At 44.4% G+C, this 27,931-nt stretch overlaps 2 protein-coding genes across 3 annotated transcripts in view; one reads left to right on the top strand and one right to left on the bottom strand.

Annotated features, from left to right (window-relative positions):
* Positions 1–2,642, top strand: part of REL (REL proto-oncogene, NF-kB subunit) — a 29,138-nt gene extending 26,496 nt beyond the window's left edge. For both annotated transcript variants that reach the window (XM_071443836.1, XM_071443922.1), the window contains one exon: positions 104–2,642. In XM_071443836.1, the coding sequence (XP_071299937.1) occupies positions 104–771 (668 nt within the window). In that variant the 3' untranslated portion in view covers positions 772–2,642. The remainder of the gene's footprint in view (positions 1–103) is intronic.
* PUS10 (pseudouridine synthase 10) lies at positions 2,424–27,930 on the bottom strand. The gene is made up of 18 exons (XM_071444054.1): positions 27,852–27,930; positions 26,250–26,386; positions 25,005–25,310; positions 23,692–23,778; positions 19,542–19,576; positions 18,969–19,080; positions 17,383–17,444; positions 14,864–14,909; positions 12,668–12,732; positions 12,158–12,243; positions 9,983–10,108; positions 9,109–9,165; positions 8,144–8,220; positions 8,010–8,065; positions 7,767–7,884; positions 6,538–6,680; positions 5,246–5,345; positions 2,424–4,994 (listed from the first exon to the last, which is right to left on the bottom strand). Exons 2-18 carry the CDS (start codon positions 26,373–26,375, stop codon positions 4,956–4,958), a joined length of 1,641 nt encoding a protein of 546 aa, XP_071300155.1. The 5' UTR covers positions 26,376–26,386; positions 27,852–27,930; the 3' UTR covers positions 2,424–4,955.
* Position 27,931: the final 1 nt, after the last annotated feature.

The following is a 27,931-nucleotide window of genomic DNA, read 5'->3' as shown; positions in this document are numbered from 1 at the left end:
CAAAGCAGACAGTGGAAACACCCATGCAATCTTGCCATCTTTCCTTTGCCTTTTACCACTTGTAATTTGAAAAAGCCCCTAAAAAGTGGCATTCTCTCCCTAGAACCCAACGTGTTTCCCTCCACGCTGATGATGTCCTCGGGGTTGGGAGCCCTGTCCACCCCGAGCCAGCTGTACCCGAGCTGCTCGCAGCCTCCGGCAGGGCCGAGCAAGCAGGACTTGCTGAACACCCCGTTCTGGGCGCTGGGCTCCCTCCCGCACAGCAGCAGCTTCAACACCGAGCCCCAGGGCAGCGCCTCCCTGCCGGCCTTCCCCGACGGCGCCCTGGCCTGGCCCGACGAGAAGGACTCGAGCTTCTTCCGGACCTTCGGCAGCACCAACGGGATGGGCGCCGCGGTGCTGCCGGGCCCCGAGCTGCAGCAGAGCCTCCCCGGCGGCGGCGCCTCGCTGGCCATGGACACGGAGGACCTGAGCTGCGGCAGCCTGAGCCTGGAGCGCTTCAGCGCCGTGCTGGCCACGGGCAGCCAGCGGCAGCAGCCCCAGCTCCAGCTGCCCCCGGCCGGGCCGGGCGGCGCCGCCTTCCCCTCAGCGCAGCCCGGCCTGGCCGAGCCCGCCTACGGCTTCATGGACGCGGAGGGGCTGGGCGAGCCCCGGCTGGGCCAGCAGGGCGGCCTGGCCGACGGGCACTTCTACGACACCGACGGTGTCCACACCGAGGATCTCTACCAGTCCTTCCCCTTCGATAACATTTTGCAGAGCTATCACCCGTGAGCCTGCGCCGGCTGCGTAAAGCTCCCCGGGTGCCTCTGCGTGGAGAGGAGTCATTTACCCTTCTGGAGTCCCTGCTTTGTCTTTCAGAATGTTGCTGTGCAAGTTTCAGGACATAACTTAAAGGTTATTTATTGCAGCCCACAGTGGTGCCCCTAAAGAGGGGGGTGGGAATAGGGTTTGGGGTTTCTGTACCTTAAAGTATCTTGTAGATGTATTTTTGGAAGTGGGAACTGTTAACACTTAAAGCTTCCTTACCTTTGGGGACTGTAAAAGCTGGCATCTTCAGAAGGGTTAAAATTTCGAGTACTTCACAGGGTTGGAGTTGTTTTGAAATAGCCATTTTTGCTATAGAAATCAAATTTAAATTTTGATAGTACAGAAATTAGGAAAAAAAACCCTGCACGTGAGCACTCTCATTCAGTCTTGTCTAATGAATGGCACCTGAGTTCTGCTCAACTTACTTGAAAGATTTGGGTTTTTAACCCCCTTTCTATAAATATCCTTCTCCTAAAATGAGAACATGTATTGATTTTCCACGCTGTCACCACACTCCGTTTGCTTTGAAGGCAAATTTACTCGTAAATTTTTTTTAATGACTATGTCATTGTTAGATATATTTAAAAAGACCGGAAGGTTTGAGTTTTTAAATAGTCCAGCTCTGTTGTAAAGGAAATCACTGCACAAGACAAGGAACAGAAAGTGAGGACTTGTCTGCGCTCAGCCAGACTGCACAATTTCACAAGCCATGCCCCTGTAGCTTTAGGAATGAAGCTGATATTGCTCTGCAGCTTGTGTGTGTGTGTGTAGCTGCCACGTGAGTGAGATTTGGAAAGGCAGGAATCTCTGGAGCCAAAGTATCCACTTACTCTTTCCTCAGGTATCCTGGCAGTTTCCTGCTATGCAAGTGACTGCTTCAAAGAAGGTCCAGATCCTGCCTCCCCAGCACCACCCCCTCCCAGGAGGGCAAAGCCAGAGGCTGCCTTGGTGCAGCCTCACCTCTATTAACAACTTTTAAAGCCATTTCAGTCTGTACTAATTAAAACCACTCCTCTGTCCTCTGTATCAGGAACCAGAAGTTCTTCCCACCCACTTGATTCCCAGTCTTCGCTCTTAGCCTGAGCAGGAGCTGTTCCTGACACCTCCAGCTGGAGGTACCTGGCTGGGTAAGACACTCTGGCCTTGGCAACTTTATTATGCTGTTATTTTTTTAAGAAGCAACACAGGGAAATGTCTGAGTATTTCTAAGGGACACAGCTGCTCTTTAGGGCAGGTAAGGTCCCCGTTGTCACCTTTTGGTGATGTAAAATTGCACTATGGGCACAACAACAAAAAAAAGCAACAACTTGTCCTCAACCCACCCCCCAAATCAAACAAGCCACTTGAGATGTGGAGTTGTACACAAGGAAAGGTGCTCTAGAACCCCTCTGTGGCTTTCAGGAAAGCAGGGATGCCTTCCCTGCAGGAATCCATTGCATTGGGAGCACTCCAGTGCTGCTGCTGGAATTCCATCAGTCAGGTGAGCTTTGGAAACTGCTTCCCCTGATTCCAGGTGCACAACAAACTGAAAACTGTTGTAAAGCAGTTTTTCCTCACTTCTGCACCTCTCCTCCACACTCCTAAGCAATAGAAAGGCCAAAGAAATACACAGAAAGTTTGAATTGTGTTGTTTATTCAGTTCTTTTTTTTTTTGAAGTTCTCAGTTTTAACTATATTAAATGTAAACATTTTGCTCACTTCAGAAAACCCTTTGCTCACTTTATAAAGCTCTTTGTAGTACAATTTGTTTTTACCGTATAATTAAATATTTTCCAAGTTCTGTTTTCCTTTGTAAACGAGTTGGTTTGGTAATTAAAAAAACTGGTTATACCAAGTGCTCAGCTTCTGCAGCCTCCTCGGCTTCGTGACGTCCCTCACCACGGGAAGGCAGGGAAAAGGGACAAGGTAGGTTCTTGGTTGCTTATCCTGGGTTTTTTGGGGTATTTTCTGCTCCCTGTTGTTGGTGGCCCCTATAAAACCTCAGGCACGTGAGGGCTGATCTGCCTGAGCAGGTTTTGTGGCAGAGCTGTTGGGTTTTAGGGCACAGATGCTTTTGGCTGAGCTGATGCAAAACCAAAATGCAGGGGGGAGGCATTAGAGGTGTCCAGCTGGGGAAATCCAAGATGAAATCTGGCTCTCACCAAACACCCAGTTTGAGCACTCACAAAAATACTCCTAAAAATCAGCTGAAGGCCCAAGTGCAACATGAATGTTATTGCTGCAATATTCAGTATGTGATGGTTGCAAAACTGGACTGGAAACCAAGTTCAGAGCCCCAGTTTACATTTCTCAGTTTCATTTTTGCCTGTGATTGGTGCCCAGGAGCTGCCTTGAGAGCTCAGGGATATTTGCATATCAGCTTCCACCCTCCCATTTGGATACTTCAGATTTCCCACAAAAATAAACAGCCTGGGAGTTTTGGGAGGAGCTCTCTGCCTTGCCCAGAGAAGAGCTCAGACCCAGCACCCTGAGCTGGATCCAGTCCAATCCTTATCCTGGATTCTGCCTGGGATCCCCAGGTGAGGCAGGAGCTGCACAGGGAAGAGCCTTGTGTGTCCTTGGCAGCCCTTTCCCTCTCCCCTCTCTGGCTCCATTGCCCCTTGGAGCAGCTCTTCCCATGCCTGCTGTGTCCAGAGAGCACAGTCTTGTTTACAGTTTTTCTTTCCCTTGTAGATTATGGAATTTATAAATTGTATTTTAGCTCACTGTGAGTTTCAAGAAATCATGCAGATATGAAATTCCCTTTTGTTTTCTGAATTCAGTTTGTTTAGTTTTCCATCATTAATGACATTTCCTTCCTGGCTGCAGATTATTATCTGAGAACTACTCATGGAATGTGTTGCTCATAAGAGCTTTAATATTAAAACCAAAAATAGTATTTCTGTCTGAATCAAATTTCTGTGTTAGAAAAACAGGAGCTTCTGAATTACTTACGTTACAGACACAAGCTGAGAGCCCAGCACAGGCAGACCCTTACAGGAGCTCCTTAAAAATGTATTTATTAACACTTTTAGAGCCTCCAGCTCAAGCTGTGATGGAGCTGTTGTAGCATCACTGAATTCAAGGGAAGACATCCCAGTCATCCTCCCTGTCCCCAGACAGTGGAGGGTAACTTGTCTTGGCAAATGTTACCCTCTTTAGCCCCAAAATGTTAACAAAGAGCTCTGAAATTCCAAACCTTAATTTCTTGTTGATAGTTTAACTCTTCTGTACTTCAGGGAAGCACCTCCCTAATGGATTAACATGATACTGGTATAGAAAATGACTTCCTAAAGACCTTGGTGGTGCTTAGTAGGAAACATTTAAAATAACCAAAGAAAACCTCAGATCTTCCCTATTCCAGTTCCTAGGCTGTATTCAACTCTTCCAGGCATCCATCCAAAGTGACGCACAAGAAAAAATTTATTATGCTGCTAAATCAGAGGTTTTTATCTCTCTCTCTCGATACCAGCACCCTGTGGTAGCTCCTGTTTCTGCCTGCTCGTTGACATTCTCGGTGTTCCTGTTTTGTTCCTGTTTTTCTTTAGATTCCCATCACCCACCACTGTCAGGAGTTCACAGTCTTTTTGTACATTGTGACTCACTGGGGAATTCCTACTCCTCAAAAGGGCTGAGGAGGCCTCAACTCTTGTTTCTAGGAAGCATCCCCAATGTTTTTAAATGAGAAAAACTTGGTTTTAAGTGCAAAGTTTTCCTCAGAAAATGGGTTTTTTTCCCCTTTGAAAAGCACTCTGAGAGACAAATCTGCTTATCTCTACTGCCACTGACCAAAACAAAGGCAGTGTCTCAGGAAAAGTTGGGAGTGGGTTTCAGGTAACTCAGTGTTACCTGCATCCACACAAGGAAAGCTGTAGTATCTAATAGAAAAAAAAATTTAAATCAAACCTGGCTTGATGGAGGGTTATAGACATTGGCTCCCCAAAATCTTTTTATGTACAGAAAAAATAAAAGTAAGGCTAGAGACTGAACCAACACTACCTGGTCCTGAGTGTGTAAAGTGGTGCCCAAGGGTATCATCCTCTGGCAGATCAACATGATCCCAATGTTCCAGGGACACCCTTGGCACCCAGGCTGTGACAGATCCTGCACAGTGTCTGGTCACCAGCTGCTGCCAGGGAGCTGCTGCTTCCTCATCCCAGCTCCAGGGGTTAATCAGCCAGGGCTGGAGGCCAGTCAACATCAACAGACTAGAACGGCAGAGGGGGGGGAAAAAGGCAGCAGAGTTGGTATTTTACAGATACCAAGAGAATCACAACTCCTTTTGCTACTACCTGGCAGCACCACTCTCTGCTGGGCTGCATTTACAAAGGGGAGTAGCAGTAGGAAATGTATCCTGTGGTAAGGAATGTCGATCCACTTAGAGCAATTCCATGGAAAGCATCTCACCAGGGCAACTCCCTTAGTAATTTCCAGGAAAGACAAACAGCAACCAACTCACCTCTACATCCAGCTCCAGAATGTCAGCAGTTCTGTTCAGAAGGGACCCAATGTTGGGCTTTGTTCTCCCAAAGTCTCCATGCACAAACTCTTTAATGTAGCTGGAAAACTCTGGCTAAGGAGAGGTGCATTCCACACCAAAGAAATCAAAAGGGGGGGAAAAAAAGTGTTTCTTCTACTCCTAAGTAATTTCTTAGTTAATATCCTGTTGAGCCCATACCTTTCTTTAGGAGAGCACCTAATTCCTGGCTTCTGACTCTGGTGCCAAAAACTGCACTGCTGACCTTTATTTTGTTTCATTCCAAACTGAGTAGTGACTTTAGGACAAAAGTGTGACTTGTAAATAGCTGTGATCTCCAGTCTGCACTGAAGTGCATGAAATACTGTGGAAAAGGTCATTTTTGGAGGCGAAAAGTTTTCAGTTAAATTAGAAAAAGCTGAAGTGTATTTTAACCAGCACAATTTTATATCTGTCACATACTTAATGAAAACTCCAATGTGAAATTGTGACCTAAAAGCAAATATTGTGCAGAGACACCACTGTGGGAGACCAGGGTTTCAAAACACTGCAGCCATCCGAGCAGGGAATTTCCCCTTATGTTGGGGAAGATGAAACAGGAAAGCCTTATAAATATGATTGTCTGGCAAAAGATTTTGAGAATATGGAAACTATAAGTGAGATTGAAATGAAAGCAAGCTTTGAGATCCCTCAGTTACTGAACAACTGGGAAACAATGGTGTGGCCAGCTGAAGGTGATCCCCTTTTGATGGAACAACACCCTCTGTTTGCAGACAGGCCCAAGGGTCAGAGCAGACCCTACAGCTTGGCAGAAGGGGCCCAAAGAGGAGTTTTTAGGGTTTAAAATGTAACACAGTGTGGTAATGTAGTGATTCTTATAGGCTGTATGTAAATGCTATAGGATTTGTATCTTGTACTAGACTGGTTAGTGAGAATCAGAATATTCAACACAGAAGATTTATTGTATTGTAACGGGAACTTCGCTCTCTTATCCTCTCTTTTACTCTCTCATCCTCTTTACCATGCTCTTGCCTTCTTTCTCTTTACCTCTCTCTTAACTTCTCTGGGGCCTGAGCTGTGGCTGGCAGCTCCCAGCAGGGCCCTGCACGCAGGCCCTGTGCAATAAACCCCAAGTTCCATGACCTGGCTGCAGAGATCTCTCATCTCCATCCATCCCGACCATCCTACCCCCGTCAGTCCCACTCCCTTATGCCAGTCAGTGCCCGCAGGAGCTGCCTGGCCCCTCTCTGGCAGGCTCCAGGTGCCAAGGATACGTTCCTGCCTGTGTCCTGAGGTGCAGGCGGAAGTGGTGCTGGTCGATGTACTCGCTCCTCATGCTGTGGATGAGCCGGCAGCGCACGGCCAGTGGCCGCCGGTGCAGCACCCGCAGCGGCGTCTTCTGCTCCAGCCTCAGCTCCTGGTGCAAGGAGGGACCAAAACCATGAGGGAGGAAGTGTGCAAAGGCTGCCTGGATCGTAGGAACTGTGTGTGGTGTTGACTGGTCCCATCTCTTTTATCCTGTGTTCTGGCAGTTGAGTTATCTCGAGGCATGACCGGTTTTTTCCAAGTTTATCAAAGGAAAAAGGACAGCCCTCTCAGAGGCCTCGCATGAACACAAACTAATGGAATCACAAATACAGAGGAATAACCTTGAAATCTCCATAGCCCTTTGCTGGAATGACTCCAGGATTTAGCAGCTCACTCAGAGCCTCAGGGCAATCAGAAGAAAAAATAAATCTCACCCACAAAATGCTTTGTCTAAACTACAGCCAACCCCCTAGAAATAAAAGTGAGGGGGGAAAACCTTAAATGAGATTAGATCTCAGAACAGTCTTTTCAGAAGTTCATTCCCAACTCCCTTTCCCAAAGGAGAGGCAGCAGTGTGAAAGGCAACTTGTCAGGAGCAAGGGAAGCTAAAGGAAGGACTTCCCAGCAGTTGCCTGCCTGAGCTGCAATGGCTTTGAGAATGAGCTCATGGGCAGCTCCTATAGGAAATGGTGCAACACACCAAAAACTGAACCCACTTCTCCATCAGGCCAACATCTGGAGAAAGTTCTCGTTCCTGCATATGCTGAGCCTTCCTGAGGCCCCTTTGCACTCTGACATAGACATTTCCACCTCCAGAGCGCTGCAGCTGTGGGAGCATGGCTTTGGAGCAGAACAAAAGAATTTTTCTGCTCCTTTCACTCACACAGGACACTATTAAGGTAACAAAGGGGTGGAGATTTCCTCCTCTCCCAGAATTTGGTCTCCTGGAAGGTGAACATTACACAAGGATTTGTGGTCTCTGCTGACAGCCAACCCCTGTGTCCTGTTGGAGTGACTGGTGAAGGAAGGGTGGTATGGAAGTCCCTATAGCAAGAGAAACCCTGATTATAGAAAACAAAACCAAAACAAAAACCAAGCACAGAGCAAGAGGTAGGCCCATGGATGGCCTGTATTTAACCCTTCCCTAGGCACCAGGACAGGTACTATTTAAATGAGCAACAAAAGCTCCTGCTACCTTGATATCATCGAGAAACGCGATGTCCTCTCTCTGTATCGCTTTGTCTGTCCAGATCAAGGCACTGTAGGTCTTTGTCTTCTCCTCCTCACCTTCCTTCATACGACCAATTGCCTCTCTAAACAAAAGAAATTAATTACTCACTTAACAGAAGCATAATTACACAAGGCTGTGAGCAGGAGCACTTCCCAACTCCCCGAGCGCCGCTTTGAAATCCCTCGCCCGGCGACCATAAACACTGACCTGGTGACAAGCTGCAAATCTCGAACCTGTATTTTGTCTGAAGAGTCATTAATTGCCTGTGATATTTAAAGAAAGCACTCAGTTAGCAGAGCTGCTGGGCTGGAGAGGCAGCACGTGCTGCACACGTGATTCACCTGCTGCAGCCTCTTCATCTCCTCGGCGCTGAAACGGATCCTGCGGGGATTCACCAGCTCCATCGCAAAGGGCCTTCCTGGCAGCGGCACCGAAACAAAACACAAAAACATCTTGTTCAAAATGAATGCTGCATTTACACAGCAAGGCTGCAAGGTGTGAACACTGTCTGCTGCTACACAAACAGGGACAGGACTGGCAGGCTGAGGGATGGAGCATCGGATGCAAGGGAAGAAACAAGGGAGTTTTTTTTTGGCTACTAAACCCCAGTATCAGCAATAAGTGCAAATTATGACTTCCCAGAAGACATCTTGTACAAGTCTGTGCTAATTAAAAAATAAAATAAGAAAAAAAGCTAATTAGCTTATTTTCTGTCACCTACAGCAATGCCCAGGTGCACAGCAATGTTAAATCCCACTCCCTCAGCTCAACATCTGTTGCCAGAGTTGTAACTCTGTGCTCAGGGCCAGGACAATCCCCAGCACAAGCCATGCCAAGAATCACACTACAGATCAGACAGCTACTGACACACAGAACTGTTCATTTTTAGTTCTTCTTTCCCTCCTCCCTTGGCTACAGCAGCTCCAGTGTGTTGGAAAGCAGCTGACCTTTAGAAAGGACTCAGGTTCAAAAAGAAAACAATTCCCTCATGCAGTTGCAGTGAAGGAATTTGAAGGATCCAGCAGAAAACAAGAGAGGAGTCAGTCTGACATAAATGGCTTAAAAGTAGGGAGTGAATAAAATAAAATACTTTTAACTAACTATGCCTTCCCATGCAGCCAAGGCCACTGAGAAAGGGCTCCTGTTTCAAGCTGGTTTTATGAAGCTGTTGGACTTTGGGAATAACTTCTGAGATAAAATTCCAAAGCATGCCTGGTCACATTCTTGGCATTCAGCAGGATCTGTCAGAGGAGCTCTACACACCCATTCCATCTCTGTGATTCACAAGGGGTTTCCCAAGCCTTACCATTGCCTAGTGTCCTTACATCCACATCTTCTCTTCCAGAGGAACTAAAATTAAAGCCTGTAACAGATTTAAACAAGGCAGGTGAGCTTTTATTTTACATTTGTGATTCTCTCTACAGCTTTTAAAAGGTGAAATATTTTCTTTCTAAACTTGTTTGCAAAATCTACTTCAAATCTACTTTGTAAGCAGGAGCCTGCACTTCACAAACTGTGGGAATTCCTATTTATCCCCAAGTTTCCCAAGAAGAGCTCTCCCAATTCCTTGGCCTGAATGAGACTGCTACAACCAGACTAATTTATCCACTGGGAGGAGAAGAGGGGGAGGTAGCAGGGGTTTTTTCCAAACTACTATTTTAATGCAGTTTTTCCTTGGACCTTCTATGTCTGTAATTCCACATTTGTCAGATGACAAATGATGGGCAGTGACTATTTCATCTGGACAATCCCTGGATGAGCATTTAGCTTGTGGGACTTTATGCACTGAGGAAAAGAAATGGTCAGAAACATGAGGGGCTCAAAAGCCAGGCAGAGCCCATAAATTTTTACCTGTGGCAAAAACCTTCTTGGTACAAGTCATTCTATGAATTACCAACTGTTAAGAAGTTTGGTTGAGCAAAAACACTGCCACATGAAACCAACATATCTGCATCATCAGATCCACTGAGGAGCTACTTTAGCAGGATAAAAGGATCTAATTACTCCCAGATCACAGCTAAATAAAGTTTACAAGCTTTAACTTGGAAGGAAACAAGAGGGATAAAGAAACATCAATTTTTTTTCCATTATACTCCCATATTAAGTGGGTAGCTACCAAGAAAAAAATCTTCTAGTAGTGATGAAAAATATGTATGGTAGGAGATCTCCTGAAGACTTACTGTCTGCCTTGAATTGTGCCATCAGATGCTCTGAAATCAATTCTTCCACTGAAGATTCCAGCTTCCTCTCCCCATCAATAATCCAGGGAGTCTGAGGTAAATTCCTGGAGTATTTGTTGTATCTTCCTGTAAAAGACAACCATGGTACTTCTAACCATTCCACAGCCATGGGTGAAAGCTGCACTCTTGCCCAGCACATTTCACTTCCATGGGAGCTTTTTTTGACAGCTCCAGATTGTTTTATGGCAGGAGCATGACACCAGCACTGTGGGTCACACATGGCTGTGTCCAGGGAAGGGGCAGTAACCAGGATGGACACTGAGAGTGGACTTGGGAGAGCCTGTGGCTGCAGCCCTGCCTACAGGAACCACCATCCTGTGTGAAATAACCCAGGCTCCAAGCCAGTTCTGCCATTGCCTCAAGGCTTAAGAAAAGAAACCCAAACTAAAATGCTTTGGCTCACTACAAGGAACAGCATGCAAGGAGTGAAAAGTCCCCATAATAAATGAGGAGGAATGGCAGGAGTCTTGGGAAGGTGCCATGTAGAGATTGGCATCTTTGGGTGGTCCCAGTGATGCTTTGGTGGCACCTCTATAACACAAGAACAAGCCTGACATGGATGACCAATATGAGCTTTTCTGTGGACAGGTTTGACAAGGACTGAAAAGATTCCCAAAGCAAGGAAATAATTCATAAAGGCCAAGGAGCTTAAACTGCTTTCAACCTGAAACTTTGCAAATAGAAAAGCAAAGGAACTCAGAGTAGCTCTTGCATTGCTTTGGGCCTCTGACATCTCAGGGGTTTGGTTTCCTATCATATTTTCCTATCTCGAACAATGTTTCCTTTTGCAGTTTGAGCTGCAGAAAAAGCCACACAAACAAATGGGGAAACTGAGTAACACAGTTTCACTGGGGTAAATAATGAAAGTAGGGTGACTCATCATTCAGGTATAGCAGCCTCACGCTGCTAAATTCTCTTTCCATAAAACAGAAAAAGGAGAATTAGGTTGGCCATTTTTTTTTTCTCTCAGCTCCCCATTCTAATAATTTTAACTTTTGATCTGAACAAGAGTAGGTCTAAAAAAACAGAAGGTGTTTCTTGGTTTGACAGCCCCATAATCCTTAAAAAAGGCTGGGGTGTAAACACTAAAGGTAAGGTCAAGAGGACAATGTTGTGCTTACAAATTAAGATCCCATCTCATTTATAAAAAGCAAAATATCTGGACTGTACTCAATAAATTCTATTCTGGATTTAGTTCTTCAAAAATTAAACACCTGCCTGGATTGTTTATTGGAGCAAAAGATAGACTATAAATAAAGACCAGTATTAAATGACAGGCAGAAAGCAAACCCTCTGTTTTGCTCTTCATACTGTTGAATTCTGAAAAAAACTACCCAATAAACCAACTTAAAATAAAGCGGTGTGTTTGGAAAAGCCTAAAAGGAACTGGATATCTTGGATTCAAAAAAGTGTACATCTAACTGTCTAATCAGTAATTAAAAATATGGAATGGTTTATGTAGAACATCAACCACCCTGCCATTCACTTTCACACTTTTTCATTTTCCATTTCTTTATATTCAGGATTTTTATCATCACAGTATGTTGGATTTAAATTAAAGGCTGGGTTCTTTTTAGCAATAATCAGTTTGCATGTATTTAAATAAGCTGTTCCTACAAAGGACTAGGAGAGTGGCAGACACTCTGGCAGGCAGATGATAAAAAAGTTCAATCATCTCAACTCAGGGATGTTGCACTGCCTGAGCTGTTGCTGCACTGCCTGTCTCACCCAAACCTTTATAAATCCCACCAAGATCTGCAGCTTTGGATGGGATAATAAGCAGAGAAATCCAGATGGTGAAAACCTCTGAATCCAAATCCAAACCCAAGGAAGGGAACAGCACTGCTGGGAGCTTCTGGTGTGGAGGTGCCTTTCTCAAACCATTATTCTGAGGGGATCTGTAATTTCTAACTTTTGACAAAATAATATCTTCAGCAGAGCTCAAATATAATTTCTTCCCCTTTCAAAGCACTCTTGGACAGAGCTGGGTTTGTTTCTTTGCTCCTTACACTTCATTACAGGAATTAACAAACAGCAAGAATCCTTTGGGTCTCAGGGCAGTGTAACAAAGTTCTCTTCAAGACAAGACAGCAGCAAAGAAATGGATCAATTTACCAGCCACAAAAACTGCACCATTATTGCACTGGATTTCCAGAGCATCACAGAGGTTCTTTGGTGAGCTTGGGGGACATGGAAAATGCCTGTATTAAAAGAAAAAAACAGAGTAAAGCATCATCACTACCAGAACATGATGGAGCATCACCAGAGCAGTAAAAAGTGCCTATTTTGGCTTCCCACTGTGTGTGATTTTTTACCATATTAACAGCACTTGGTGTTTTCTTGAAACTCAACTCCTAACATTTTGGAAATATGGGAATATTTCTTGTAAAGGGAAGCCTACCTTACAAACTCTAAAGTTCAAAATCGTCCTTTTAATTAAAAGAACAGGAGTGATTTTCTATTGCCAGAAAGAAAACATGTTTTAAGCAGTAAACCAACAGAATTTAAACAATCAAAAGTTCTTTTAAAGCCACCCTACCAGTACATACCCACTGGATATTTTCCTCCCCTCCCTAATTCTATATTAAAGCACAATACTGAGAAATAGTTTCAGTATTTACTTACTTGAGAAAATCCTCTTCTTTTATCCTCTCCAGGGCTTTTATAACTGCCATTCTGGTGAAAACAGACTGCACAGTGAAAGAAAAAAATGAGTCAAGAACTAAGAAAAGCAAGGAAAGGATATGGCCCAGGAAGAAAAAAGCACTGAAACTTACACTGTGCAGTTCTGTCACTGCTCACTTGGGAGCCCAGGTCCAAATTTCCAAAACAGTTTAAAACCAGAATCCCAAATCCATGAACAGAAACCCAAAGCAGCTTCTTTTTCAGGAGCTAAATGCACCCAAGCCCAGCTTTGATGTGACAGCAGGCAGGTGGTTCTGCTGAAGATAAGCCTGTTGAGCAGGAATCTGTTTCTGAAGCTCAAAACTGGATTGATTTTCAGAGCTGAGGGCTCTGAGCAGTGGGGCTGGGCACTCCCTCCTGCAGCTCCCCAAGGTGCAGCAAAGCAGCAATGCCAGTGCAGCAGGAGCAGAGTGCCAGGCTCTGGGCACAGCCAGCTGCTGCTGGGCTAACTCCAGGGGGAATTTACATTCCTGGGACAGCAGAACAAGTGTTGTGACAGCTGAGGTGAAATCCTGCTCAGGAGAAGGTCTCTAAATGAACCTGCTAAGCAAGCAAGGTCAGGTCTTGAAATCCACCTGGGATGGAGCCTGCTCCACTCTGAGGCTCCTCAAGGTGAAATGTTTTTTCTTGTGTCTCCTCTGAACTTCTCATTTCTGTTCCTGCTGTGCCTCCTCCCTCCACCACGCTCTGTGAGATCAGCCTGGCTCCCTGCTCTCAGGAATCTCTTTTGGCACCAGGAGGAGACTCAATGGATCCTCCCCAAAGCCTTCACAAGAACCTTGAAGAAGTCCAGGTTCCTCAGCCTCCCCTCCCAGGCATGTGCTCCAGCCCTGGGACTGCCCTGAGGGCTCTCTGCTGAATGTGTTTTTATTAAATGGTGTCTTTTTTGCAAACTGGATTAGGGACTTAGGAAAACAAACAAACAAAAATCCCCATGGTCACTGTTTGGGACAATTCAAGTCTCGGCTCTGGAGAGTTCCTGGGTGTCTTCAGGAAAGCTGCTCTTTCTCCTTCCAAGCATAAATCAGAGATAATAGCATTTCCCTTCAGAGGAGCAGGAAAGCCCTGAAAGCAGCAGCAGGTTTAAATGACTATCTACACAGACAGCACAGACATTTTCCCTCAGAAGCCAGTTTTTACACCACTTCTCTGATTAACACAGCTCTTGAAGCCCAGCTTCTTTGTGAGGACAAACCTCTGACAGCTCTTCAGAGCTGGTATTTTTCTTTAGATTCCCCTACATTTTGTTGCCTGTGTGGATTTAACAGCCAGGCCCCGCTGCTTTAGCTCCTTATGTGGGATTTCCCCCCTTTTCAAGGGCAGCAATGCAGCAAGCAGTGAGTTATAACAATACAACTCTCCAAAAAAAGAGTGCTGCTTATTGGTCAGGTGGAGTAGAGTCAGCAGAATTCCTGGGCCAGACTCTGCCTCTGCCAAATGTTGGCAGACTCTTCACCAGAAAGAATCAAAGGCCTTGCAATGGCCTCTGACAGGAGTTACTTTTCTCCCTCTGATCACACCAACTGTCCCACTTGCAGCAGCTCCCCTCTGACTGGTTTTTCATCCTCGTGTGTCCCCTTTTCCATCAGTGGCTGTGAGTGTGCTCAGGGTCTGCAGCAAGTGGCAAGGTCCCTTTTCTTTCCCCCCTCCTCCAGAGGCAGGCAGGATAAAACCATCCTGCATGTATCCTGGCTTTCATTGAGATCAGAGCACGTGGAAACTGCAGTGTGATCATCTCCCTTTTGGCTGCTGAGTCTCATCTTCACAACGTGACTTATCTGAACTGCTTCACCCACAGAGAGCTGGAGGATCATCTTTTATGCTGCTTTTAATGCATGACAATCAAATTCCTAGCTCTTGAGGGAGGTATTTACAGAGAACCTTCCTAAAATGATGGCCTTTGGACAGCCTGGAAAGCGAACAACCTAAACAAAAGCATCGAGCTCTTGGTTTTCCTAAGCTGAGAATGGTGAAGTGAATAAAGGAGACAACTTTATTTTCAGACAATTGGAAACCAGAGAGCTTTTTGATGCAGGAAAAGCAGACACTGAGCACTGACTGAAAACCCAGGTAAGTTGTAGGCTACTGCTGTGAAATTCAGAATGCCAGAGCAGAAATACAATGCTGAGATCTTACCTGTTTGTTCTTTGCTGGTTTGAAACAGTCTGGGCAGGCTGTGGCTCTAAACACAGAAATGAAAATTAGCTGCTCCTCTTACAGAGAAAGAGATAGACAGACTCACAAGCACAGCATGTAAATGGTTTTGTACACATACATCCAGTGTCTCACTTCCACAGCTCAGCTCAGAGCAGATTTTTAAATTCCCTTGATCCAAAAAATGGTGCAAGATGTGCATTACTTGATCCAGGGAAATCATGGACAAAGCTCTGCTCCTCTGCTCTGACCAACATCTCAGATTTGAGATGGGATGGAAAAGCACACAAATGTAGCTTTCAGTCCTTTCCAGTCCTTCTCAATAAAGGTCATGATTAATATTTTAAGTTTTAGGCAAGATCCACTGGCATCTTGAAATCTGTACTTGCTGCTCTTAGACAACACCCACCACAAACCTGAGATTCAAACTGTCCCTTCTGGAGAGGAAAATTCAATTTCCCACTGAAAAAGTAACCCCAGGTGCTCACCACGAGCTGTGCTTTGCCTGTTTGGAAGGAAACTATTGGCTGTTTCACGAAAGTGAAAGCCCAGTCAGTGAAACAAACCCTTTTTCTGAGCAGTGGAGAGGAAGCTGCTGTTCCTATTAGTGCATTTCTGTGTATGCAGGCAGAGATGGTTTCTGGATTTCTGTGTATGCAGGCAGAGATATTTCTGACCTCCAGCCCAAGCTATCATGTCTTGCTGGTGCTTTTCAACACCTCTGTAACTCCCTCAGCCTCTAAGGAAGCAGCTTTTGCTGTTTCTGTACAAACAACTTCCCTGGCCAGTCTGTGACCCAAAGCAATGCAAACTCCCTCTGCCCAAATTTCAGTATCACCTTACCCTAAATGTGAACTGACAAGAGCCAATTCAATCTTCCATGTCACACCATGGGTCCTTTAGCACACCCACCTCCACCCAACTGTGCAAGAACAGGTGAGAAACTGCAGTGGAAATCCAGTCCAAAAGCACACCTGCAACTCCCCAGGTTGAGACAAAGCCCTTCTTTGCTTCCACAGAAACCATGACTGTCAAACTACTGTGATAATTCCCAAATTCACCATGTTTCCCTGAAAACCAAAGCACTGCCTCAGAATGTGCCCAGAGCCAGCCACTCACACAGGCAGAATGCCTTGGCACCTCAGGAACTACTGTGTAATTAAATTAGGTGATGTGCTGCTTCTTCAGAAAGTGTCTCAAGCCTTAATTGCTGTTTAAGTGTGCTACAAAGAGGAGGCAAATAAAGGGATATTGTCAGGTCACATGGAATAACCTGAGTAATTGGAAAGTGGAATGGAACTTCTTTACAGCTTTCACCTCTACAGCTGCTCTGCTTGGAGCACTAACACTGGCACCATAACATGTTCAACAGCAAAATTCCTGAAAGGCCAGAAAAAGGATGGAAGGATGAGCAGAAAATACCAGTGAAGAGGTTTCAGAGGAAGGAATTAAAAATAAATAAATTAGAATAAAAGGGTGCAGGATGCAGAAACACTTAAGTTCTTTACAGGATTGCAGCAATCATTATTTAGAACAGTGGTCTGGCCCCACAGTTTTCTGCCCCTTTTGCCCAGTCTTGAAGAAGCTGGAAAGGAGAGATGTTCAGCAAGCACTGGTAATAACTGTTCCTAAACCTGGTTCCTTCCCAAACTTCCATTCCCTCATCCCCCACCTCAGGACTAACAAAAGATGCAGCTGTGGAAAACCAAGAAGGTGGTGGATTGAGCACCCAAAGATCACGAATTGCCAGAAGAGAAATCAGGAAATAAATGAAGGCTGCAAGGGAAATCTGCAGTCTCAAGAAATGAATTCACATTTTAACTGAGACATCTCTGCTCCCTTCCATGCTGAGATTTCACTTGCAGGAGGTGCAAATTAACTTAGGTTTTCCAGGAAGCATCAACAAACAGGAAGAGTGACCCTAATTTTCCAGAGTATACTACAGCTAGATTTTCAGAAATCAGATTAAATGGCAGCTAAATTCACAGAACTGTTTTGCTTCTTTGTGTACAGCAGGTGCCCTGCTGGGCCAGGCCAGGGGCTGTGTGCAGTTGCCAGGGAATTTCTGTTTGTTTTCATCAACCAGCTAAGCTGGATTAACTCACTTCAAAGCCTTTTCTCCTGTCCATGTGTCCTACAGGAGCAGGAAAACTTAGGTATGACCTCAAAAGATTCCCCCACCTGCAATTACATTGTTCACATTTTAAAAAATTGTACACTGAATGACTTTGAGGAGGGCTGAAATTGAAGAACTTATCTGAATGCTCTCCTTCCAGTTCAAATCAGAATTCCAGATGCTTTTTTTTATTAGCAGAATTAACCAGAGATGATTTAACTTCAAGCTCTGCCAAGTTCACATGGATATGAGGAAATCTAGATGCAGGCCACATTCTAGTTTATAATAGTTTATAAACACTGCATATTGTCCTCTGTAACAAATCAAACCAACAATATTGCACAACATTTAGATAAAGATCTTTTGTTACATGTAGAAAACTTACAGGAAATGGCACTCCTCGTCTGTTTCTGGGTGAGCAAAGACCACGCTGACTTCAAACAAACTCTAAATTAAAAAAAAGAAAAAAGAAAAAGGAGGAGGTAAGGGAGGATATTCTCAAGCACCCCTACTGCAGTTGTAGGAAAACAGCAGAGACAAAAGAGAGCATAACCCATCCATTTATGTTTAAAGACATTACAAGGTGTGCCAGAGCAGCATTTGCCTTTCTGAAGTCACCAAGGATGACGTGAGAGCACTCAGAGCCACGAGTGACCTGCCCTGGTGCCATCCTGTGCAGGCTGAGGCAGAGGCAGCCAAGGCTCAAAGCCTATTACACACCCCAGAGCCCTCCCAGGAGGGCAATAAAGATAAAAACCCTGCAGGAGTCACCGCTGTAAATTTTGTCAGGGGTTCCTTTGCAGTGCCTGCATGGCCTTGGGGCACAGCAAGGCAACACATCCTGCTGGATTGACAGCTAGCCCAGGAACTCCAGTGCAATCTCAGTTCTTGCCCCAATTCCCTCTCTGGCCTTGGGCAAACAACACTCATTACTCGTGTTACTCTGATAGCAGAACACCTCAGGAGGGCTATTGAAAAGATTGGCTAATATTCAAGGGCCTTGTAGATAAAAGGCACTAAAAAACAACTTTTGTGGTACAGGATGGCTGGAGTGGCTCCTGCCTGAGTGGGGGGGAGCTTTTGCTAACTCTGTGTGTGGGAAGTTTGTATCTTCCTGGATCATCTTCAGAGTAACTGAGTGGGGATTTTTCTTCACTAAGACAAAAGGGATGCTTTCAATTAGCACTCCTGGGAAAACAGAGCCTGTAATTATTATGGAAGCTGAGAAATCAACATGAAGACTAAGTGAATCTAGTCCTGGGGTCAGTGCTATGGCTGGTGACAGAAAATTTACCTTCAAGACAATTCAAGGTGCTTCTGAATCTGGCAACACCTGATTGCCATGTTCAGTCAGTGCCTTGCAGAAAGATTTTAAGGATATTAATGACAATCTGCAAGTTGAAAACAGTTTGGAAAAAAAACAAACCATTTCTACTGCCTACTTTGGATATTGCAGGTCCCAACAAGCCCATTTCTAGTGTTCATTAGAGTGAACAAGGATCAGTCCTTGCTCTTTCAGTACATCTCAGACATTTATTTTATCCACAGATCCTGAACAAGTGCTGGCAGTGACAGCAGAGCAGGGAAGGAATGTGGGAGCATTCCTCAGCCTCTGCAAAACAGGGATCCTGGAAAGGAGACAACTGGAAAAGTCTCACTAACAAAAGGAGATGGCACACAAGAGATTTAGCACAGGCCTGTGGTGGTTTCAGAAGATGCAAAGATCTGTGTGTACAAAAATGAACATTGGGCCCCTCAGGACTCCCACATGGAGAGCTCTGCTTAAAAGAACTTCCCCCCTGCACTTCCCTATGGTGAATTTAGGAGGCACTCATCTTGTTTCCCTGTTAATAAGGAAAGAAGGATACATTGTTATTTCCCCACCATGTGCATAAGTGCATAAATATACACACACAACCCCAGATGAAAAAAGAATGAAGAAACAGAAGTGTTCTGTTATTTATACAAGACCTTTCCATCAGCAGGAACACCCAACTCTTCTGCCAGCTGGGGATGAATAATCCACTTGTAAGCTTCCTTCAGCTGAACAATGTCATCCTTGGCCAAGGGAAGGCCCAGATTTCTGAATCACAAAGAAATAATAACTTGCACAGGGGTCTGTCAAAAATAGATACATGACATACAATATTTCAAGAGGAACTGAAGCAGCTACTGCCAAGTAAAATGGATTCTTTTTTTTGTGTGTGTGCACTGAGGAAACTGATGCCAGAGCTTGCTGGGAGATCAAAAGTTGCAGAAGTCTTTCCAGAGGCTGCCCAGAGAAAAGCTGAGGAAGGGAGAGATGCATTTCAAACCACTTGTTTGGGAGCTTAGAGACCAAAAGAGATAAGAAAGCCCAAGTGAGGTCAAACCAGGTAAAAAAGAAACAAACAAAATACACAAAACCCAGCTGCCACCTTATTCTTTGTAGGCATCAGGTAAACGGGACGATAAATCAACATTCATGTAGAGAAAGGGTGTCTGTATGAAGAGCTCTTGTCAGACAGACAGACAGACAGACAGACAGCAAAAGCAATGGCTCACCTCATCTGCTGCTTCACCCCCAGCCAAGCAGCACGCTGCAGGTCACCAGCCATGCCCAGGGAAAAGAGAGGAAAAAATAAAAGCAAGTGAAATTAAGGCTCAGAACTCCCAACAATCTGAGAGGCTCTTTGCTAAGGGAGAAGTGTTTTTATAATTCCTGACCAAAAAAAAAGGATCAGGAATTTAGCTTTTGCTTCAGAAGTGGAAAGATGGGATTGCTGTGAGTTTTTATTTCTAAGACATCACTTTGCTCTTCACATCAAATCCTATCTGGGTTAAAAAATAAGAGGCATCATTGAACACTTTGAAACTTGCTATTAATACTGTAACTACAAATAGACTCTAAGTCATCAGTTATCTCCCATGTAAAAATTAAAAAAAAAGTGTCTAAATGAATGGGATATAAAAGCTGATTGGCATAAATTAATAAAACCCCAAATTCAGCTATCATCCATTATAAAAAATAGAATTAAAAATATATTTGGTCTTACTTGGTAATCACAGAATTGCACCCAACACAGTTTAGGTGAATAGGCTAAATTTGGAAAAGGGGAGGAACAGAAGGAATAATTCTAGAAATCAGAGGGAACTTTCAGCATAAATGCTCAAGTTCACTAACAATTAGTAAAAAGATAAAAACTCCCCTCAAAACTTCCTACAATGAATAACAACAACAGTTTCAGTTCTCCTCTACTCAAAAAATACACAAGGACTGGCAGGAAAGCACTTAACTAATTCAGCCTGTGTCACCCTCCCCACTGGAGATAAACTCCAAAAATCAAGTTGTTTGATTTGAATCCATCACAATGAAACAGTTTTCAGTCTGTAAGCTGCAGGCTTTTAAACCTCTTCCCCACCTTTTATTTTTCATGTACTTAGAGAATAACCTCCCCCAAACTCTGCTGAAAGAATCACTGTGCATTGTCAAGGAAATCATTCTGAGGAAGAGGTTTAAAACCAGTTCTCAAACTTCAGGATCACATGGATATCAGAAGGAAGCACATCAGAGATCCCTTTTCCACGCTGATAAGGAACTCAATCAACAAAATAAGTCTATTGTCCTTCCTTTGGTGCACCTAAAAGAATGAATGAGGGACCCCTAAAAACAGTGATGAGGGAACCCTAAAAACAGTGCTGGGAATTAAGAGGGCAGAGGGATGGTGGAGAGAGGACACAAACTTTGTTAGCTCCACGATTGCTGAACAAAACAAATGCAGTTGTAGTGATGAAATGCTGTTTGCTCAAATCCACTGTGATTCATTATCCTGCATTTGAAGACAGTATGAGTAAGGCTGCTTCACTTGAAGCATACTGTAATCCTGTTTGCATAATAACCCAGATAAAATCATAAATAAAAATAGCTTCAATTGAAATTCCTTGAACGTAGCTCTGAACTACAGGATATGACAACCACAGAACTGGGCCTAGGAAGCTGCATTTGACAAATGCCAATTTACAAAGAAACCTCTCTCGTGCCTTGATTTAGGGCACGTGCAGGTTTGGGATGTTTGGGACTCAGGGGGAGGCTCACCACACTCCTCATCCCTGTTTTCTTGGGATAAAACTACAAAACAGACAAAACTTCTGCATGGGAGTAGCTGTGCTAAAATGAGAGCACAGGTCAAATTTCATCTCCACTCTCTCTTGACTTCCAAGTTGAAAGAGAATGAAAGAAATTACTTTTCCCCTCCAATTAAGGGGAAACAATAGATGAGGGTACTGCAAGCACAGAAGCCAAAAAGATCCCAAATTCCAAATCACATTCAACCACCAAGCCAGCCAAACCCCTGCACTCTCTCCCAGCTGAACATGGAGCAGGGGATCAGATCCCTCTCCTTCCTAATTACTTCATGTTTGTGAAGTGGTTTGAAAATGAAAAATGCTCATTACAGAGCTGAAGCCTGCAGGGCAATGCTCAGCAGCAAACTCATCTGTGGCACACAAGGCACTCATTGATCAGGAGCTGCAGGATGGGATTCTGGTGCTGTCTGAGGGAGCACAATTGAAATCCCAGGTGCAATCCCAGCCCCAGCATTGCTTCAGTGCATCAGCAAAGAGCTCGGAGATGGGGAATTCCAGGATGAGGCCCAGCAGCCCTACAGGGAGTAATGAGTACAGATGTTATTTGCATCAATGTCCTTGCAGCAGGCACCAGGATGATGGATCAGGACTGATCTGCCACCCTTCTGAAGGGCACCACTCACCTCACATCCTAATAGAGCTGTCTGACAGAAACCTGGGACTCCTGTATTTATGATTTATTTCAATTAAACCTGCTGCTTGTGGAAGGAGGCAATTGCTTCCTTGCATCACAGACACAAATACTATGCAAATGCAGATTTTATGTCCTGCTCTTCTCCAGCTCCCCTCGTACATTTTAGACTTGGCAGGATGACAAGTGTCATAATTAAATGGGATGAAGGTAACACTGAGAGGCAGTTTCTGATTTTTTTTTTTTTTTGTTAAAAAAGATGATGGAGAAAATCTGTGTGTCACACCAGAGGGCAGTGGGAGAGAGGCTGCCTTTGGGTGCTCTTTGATGAGAGGATTCCACGTGTTCTTGTACACAGCAGGTCAAAGAACTAAAAGCAGAATTTAACAAACTGCCTCTTTTCAGCACAAAGCACGTTGAGATATTCTGATATCTGATTTTGACATTTTCAGACATTTTTACATACTGTGTTGCTGCTTTTCTGTGGCTGTAAAACAGGTTCTCACCTATTTTTTTTAAGTGATAAACTTAAAAAGGAGGTTAATAAAGCTCCATGATTTTTAAAATTATTCTTCCATCATCATCATCCCTTTTCACCCCTGCAACTGGAACAAACATAAAGCTGCTTCAGCATTTGATAAGACAGGAGGGATGGAGTAGAAGGGACAGCAGGAACTTCTCACTCCAAACCTTCTCCTAGCCAAACCAACAGTGCTTCCAAAGGGAACAGACCCAGTTTTGAAACTTCCCACTCACTCATTTCACTCCATCTATTGGTGTGTGGGCCCACAGAACAGCTGTGACTCCCCTGCTGTCCCCAGCTCTGCCGCTTTGCTGGAGCTCCAGCCGCAGGCAGTTGATGAGGCCATCCCTGAGCTGAAGTGCAGTGCAACACCACCCTCTGCCGAGGCTTCCTGCAAACACCAGCTGCTGCATCGCCTCGGCTCACACCGGGCCTAAAGCTGGACTCAAACTCACTAAAGCCTGACCTAAGTTTGGGGTTTGCCAGAGCATCACAGGCATCCCAGTACTCAGCTGGCCTGGAAGTGCTTTTTGACAGACCTCATCTTTTGGAGGCATCAAAGCCCAAAGTGGGAATCAGGGTAGTTCAGCCAGCCAGAAAGGACAAAGCAAACAAACCAACTGTGCTCAGTTTAGGATGGGAAGAAGAGAATGTGATGTTGCAGAGGATTTAGGAGTGGAATATTTGTCAGCTGTGACAGTGGCAGCACTTGCCCAGGATGCCACAGCTAAGAGCACAAATCAGCACCACACGTGCAGCAGATAATTCACCAAACTGTGTGGGAGCAGAGACCTCACACAGCTCTACACAGCAATGCAACACCATCCTCTCTTCTTTCTGCCTTGTTCACTGCAGCTTCCACCACATCTCAGCCACTCCTGCACAGATTTACGTGCTGCCCTTTGAAACACCACTTTTACATCACTTTTAGAATAGTACTTGTGTTTTATTTTACATCAGAAAGCAGAGGAAGATTGCAAAATACCTCACAACTAAGTGTATTTTCCCATCATTTAAAATGCTGAACATTTCAAGAGTTCATCCTCAAATTCCTTCATTTGCATTTTGCACTACCAATTATCCTTTTTCCCTGGAAAGGGACCAGCTGGGCAGCTCTGGCTCTGAGAAGATCCACAAAGCAGGGCTGGCATCTGCACCTGAGGGTTTCACAAACTCCTTCAGGTCTTCAGATGGAGAGTAACTCCTGGGCTAACTGAAAACTGAAGTGATTCAGGCCCTTTATTAATTACAATAATGCTCACCCAGAAGGAAGGGGAGAGCAGACTTCACTTCCAGCATGGGCTTCTGGGCTTTTTTTTTAAACAATAACAATTAAAAATCAAACCATCGTACATTCCACAGTTACTTTCTTAAATATGTATTTAATTATTTAAGTTGTTATTTGAGTTACTTACCTCCCTGACAGACAGCTGTGGGGGTAGTGACACAGAAAATACAAAACTGGTGAACTGGTAGTCAGCAGAATTAACTTTTTGGCACACCTGTAAGAGAAGGAGTTTAATATGAAACCACAGCAATGGGACTGAGCTGATAATTTTTGCTCTAGAATAATCACTGTGAATTGATGTTATCACACACTCAGAGAGATGCCCAAAATACAAAGCAGAGTAATCACTAACAACTTATTGAAATACAAGCTTTTCTGTCCTGTTAAAAAAAAGTTGCTAATCACCTAGTATCCTTGGTGCTATGAAACAACCAAACTCATTCTTTCAAGGCCAGGACCAATTGTATATTGAAATTTTAGGTGAAAACAGCATCTCAGATAAGGAAATTTCTGTATTAAATAAGTAGGTTTTGTGGTGCCTTAACAACTGCTGTCAGATTTTCCATTGCCACTGAAGAGAGGAGCTCTGAAACAAATCTCAGCAGGGGATTCTGTAAAAAGATACAGATCCTGCCCATGGAAACAAAAAAGAAACAATTATGTTCTGCAGCAACAGAAACTATGTATTGTGCTTTCTGTCTAGTCCCATTTTTGATACATTCCTGCTGTTAAATCAAATCCTTTCCAAATTGAGATATTCTGTTAAAGATCTCAGGTGCCAGTGTGAGTTTTCCAGATGATATTTCAGCTAGAAATATCTAGCTGATATTGCTCACATGAGCAGTACAATTGCTCAGAGGTGGCATCTGCAAGGCTCTGTGCCCACATTCTCTCCTAACTCACATCTTCTCTATTATCCACAATCTGCTGCATCACCAAAACATTTTCTTGCCCTGTGGTACTTCATAAAGACAGGTTCATGCTGTTATTGGTGGTTCAGAGAGCAGCACTTGATGACTCCTCATTTTCCTGTCACATAAAAAGTGAAGAGTTCCTCAGAGGTTTTCCCTGAAAGCAGCTGAACCTCAGGTCATCTCCTAAATCCATGTAACCACGTAGCTGTGAGTCCTTTTCTTTGGAAAGTCTGCTCCCTGCAGTCATTCCACTGCACCTGCACTGCTATTTTTTTATTTTAAAAAGTGCCACTGTGACAAAGCCTGGGCAAAATTTGGTGCCACCACAGATGCAACTTCCCAGTTGCACTGCTGGGTGTGCAAACACTGCCCAGGAGCAGAGTGGAGCAGGATTCTGCCATCTACATTTCAAATCTTCAAAACAGGCAAATGTCTTGGTTTGTTGTCTGGTCTATTTGTTCTCTATCCTGGTAGGCCCCAGCATACACAAACTCCAAAAAAGTACCCCAAAAGGTGACAAATGTACCTTTTTAACAAAGTCAGGCTCACAGAACTCCTGGAGAATTCCCAAACACACGTTGCAGACCCTCCCAGCAGAGCTCTCCAGGGCAGTATTCCCACTGAGGGCAGGATTCCCAGTATTCCCAGCATTCCCAGCATTCCCAGCTGAGGGGAGATGTGGGATGGCCCCGTTGTGGTTCAGCTCATCAGCACCTTCCTCCTTGTGCTCGAGCCTGAGTCTCTTACAAGGGGGGTCAGCCACATCCAAACACACTGTGCCTTCCTTTTCCTGGCTGTTCTTCAGAAATTCCTGCAGATCCTTCAGCAGATCCTGGCACAAACAGAGGAAACACAGCTTGGTTGTCTGCTCCTCTTTAACAACCCCCATTCCACAGGGCAGTGGAATTGTGTTTGTTCCAGGCAAGGCTCAGTGTATGTCATTAACAACAGGGAATTTATGCCCAAAAACACCTTTAAGACACAATTCAACAGCTTCAAGCTGCATTTCTCTCAGAATAGAAATTTCCAGAGAAAATATTGCTGAATAGACTTGTTTATCATCCAAGAATAAAAACGTTTTCCAGACCTGGCTCACAGAAACACATTTATCTTTGCCCCAACACCATTCCATGAAAAGAGACATTTAGTGCTTCTTGTCATTTAGATTGTGTTAGAATTTAATTCCTTCAACTCAACAGGAACAGAGCTGGCCACTACAATAAAAAGAAAAGACAGCAGAAACAGGTGGGGGTGAAATGAAACACACGGAGTAAGAACTTTGTATCAGGAGAGAAGCCTTCAAAAATTAACAATTACCTGCACATCTCTGATTCCTGGAAGGATGAGAGACAAGACATAGTTCAGGAAAAAGGATTCATTAAAAGGATTTCAGTAGGGAAGACAGCAGTTACTGTGCTGTTGCAACTCAGAGGAAAAGCAGGTAGAGATGCAAAAGGGTAAAACACGGTACAATGAACGAACAGGCCTCAAATAACTGATAAAAAAATGGAAAAAAGGTGGGGAAGAAAGATGTTAAAAATGAATTGTGGAGAGTCTAAACTTGAGCAAAGGTAAAACAATCAAGACAGACAGACAGAAAGCATAAAGAGAGGGGGTTAGAGAAGCTAAGGAGGATTTCTCTGATTTATCCTCAACCTTTGCCCTGCAATTCTTCAGTCGCATCCCCCTACCAAATCTGATTTCCTCCCCATTAAAGGCACAAGCAGAGTTTTACATAACTCCTTTTCCTTTCAGGCCACAAAGGACAAACCTGGAGTGGGTGTCTGTAGAGCAGCTGTGACCCCACAGAGCAGAACCTCAGAACACATCGTGGGCACGTGCCAGCGTCGAGCAGGAGCTGAACAACTGCTCTGTCCTTCTCTGCCACTGGAGACATGCTGGGTGAACCTAACATTCAGCACACACAGGTCAAAAGAAAAGCTTAGAATAAACAAAGTACTCAGCTGAGACTTAGCTGCACCATGCTTAGAGTAAGTGGAGTTTTTGTTGGCCTCTAGAGAAAACTTGGGATGAATGTTTGTTTTCAATCACGGGCACAAGGGAAGGGGAAGACCAACCCAAAAAGATCACTGGCTGCAGGAAAAGCTTCTGTATTTGCTGGGTTTTTCCTAGAAAACCTGAACTCAAGTTCTGACAAGGAAATGCTGAGCTTTTGCCCAGTTTTATCTTGGATAAAGTACATGACACACTACTCTTTACTGAATGATGGAGGGTGGAGCTGAGACATATTAAGGCAAATTTAAAATGGGAATTCCTCCTAAAATTGCAGTGACTAAAGAATCAGTGTGTGAAAATCCCAGGGAGAAAAAAAAAGATTTATAAGATAAATAAGATTTATAAAATAAAGACTTATTTCCCTTCTCAATATAGAACTCACGGTTTTATGAGAAATCTCATAATGCTTTTTTTCTTTTTTTAATATCATGGCTAATGTGGTTTCCTGTCATTCTTTCTGCCCAAAACTTTAGAAAAGACTGATTTTTTTTTTTTTTTTTTTTTTTTTGCCAAAATGTTGTGAACTCAGCTTTTTTTTTTTTTTGGAAGAAGAGAGAATCCCAATGAGATGCTCACCCTCACTGGACATCAAGGAAATTTCAGGAAGCACATAAGGATAACCACAATTGTTCAGACCAAAGGTTTAACGAGTCCATTGTGGGAATAAATTCAGCAAGGAATTCCAGAGCACTAACGAACCACCCGATTTTGCTTTGGGCTTAGGTCCTGTGAGCAACACTTGATACTGTGCTAGCTCTTGTGTCCCAAGGGATGGGATTTATCCATGTTCTCCATGCCAGCCACTGCTACACCTGCAATTCCCCATTCTGCTCAGGAATCCTGCAGCCAGGGAGAGCCTCCACAGCACGGAAAAGTTATTAATTCAATGAATTTCTTTATTCCTGGATTTGGATACTTCAGGGTAAGCTGTAAAAACCAAGGGCTGCCTGGGAAACTCCAAAGCTGCTTTTAAAGGAAAGAACAAACACAAACAAACACGATTTTAGGTAACTGCGACCTCAATTCAGCTCCATGCGAGGTGAATTATATATACTTATACTGGCACTGCGTGACACACGAGGGTAAATGTGACAATATTCCACCTGGTAAATGTGACAGTCAATATTCCTGACACTTGGTGGCAGCGTGACGGTAGGAACCCCGATCCCGCTCCGGCCCAGCACCTCAGGGCGGAGCTCAGAGCCCCTCATCTGTGAGGGGACGGGGGCACAGGAGCCCCGTTCCGGATCCATTCCCGCTCCATTCCTATTCCCGCTCCATTCCTATTCCTATTCCCCTTCCCATTCCCATTCCCGTTTCCGTTCCCCTTCCCGTTCCCATTCCCGTTCCCGCTCACCCTCTCTCGGCGGCCCCCGGAGCCGGCACAGGCCCGCTCAGCAGAGCTGCAGAGCGCATCGCTCGGCCAGCGCGGTGGGG

This window comes from Agelaius tricolor, unplaced genomic scaffold (genome assembly GCF_023055355.1).
Source record: "Agelaius tricolor isolate 1412-34295 unplaced genomic scaffold, bAgeTri1.0.p SCAF_1, whole genome shotgun sequence".
Classification (NCBI taxonomy): domain Eukaryota; kingdom Metazoa; phylum Chordata; class Aves; order Passeriformes; family Icteridae; genus Agelaius; species Agelaius tricolor.
The sequence above is the reverse complement of the archived record's forward strand: the minus strand, read 5'-3'. Positions and strand labels throughout refer to the sequence as shown.

Excerpts from the sequence above, each read along its gene's own strand:
- PUS10 (XM_071444054.1), bottom strand. The coding sequence starts at position 26,375 with ATGTCTCCAGTGGCAGAGAAGGACAGAGCAGTTGTTCAGCTCCTGCTC. Across the intron at positions 14,910-17,382 it reads GACGAGGAGTGCCATTTCCT|AGCCACAGCCTGCCCAGACT; the intron begins GTAAGTTTTCTA and ends TTCTGTGTTTAG. Across the intron at positions 12,244-12,667 it reads AAAGAAGAGGATTTTCTCAA|GCATTTTCCATGTCCCCCAA; the intron begins GTAAGTAAATAC and ends CTTTTAATACAG.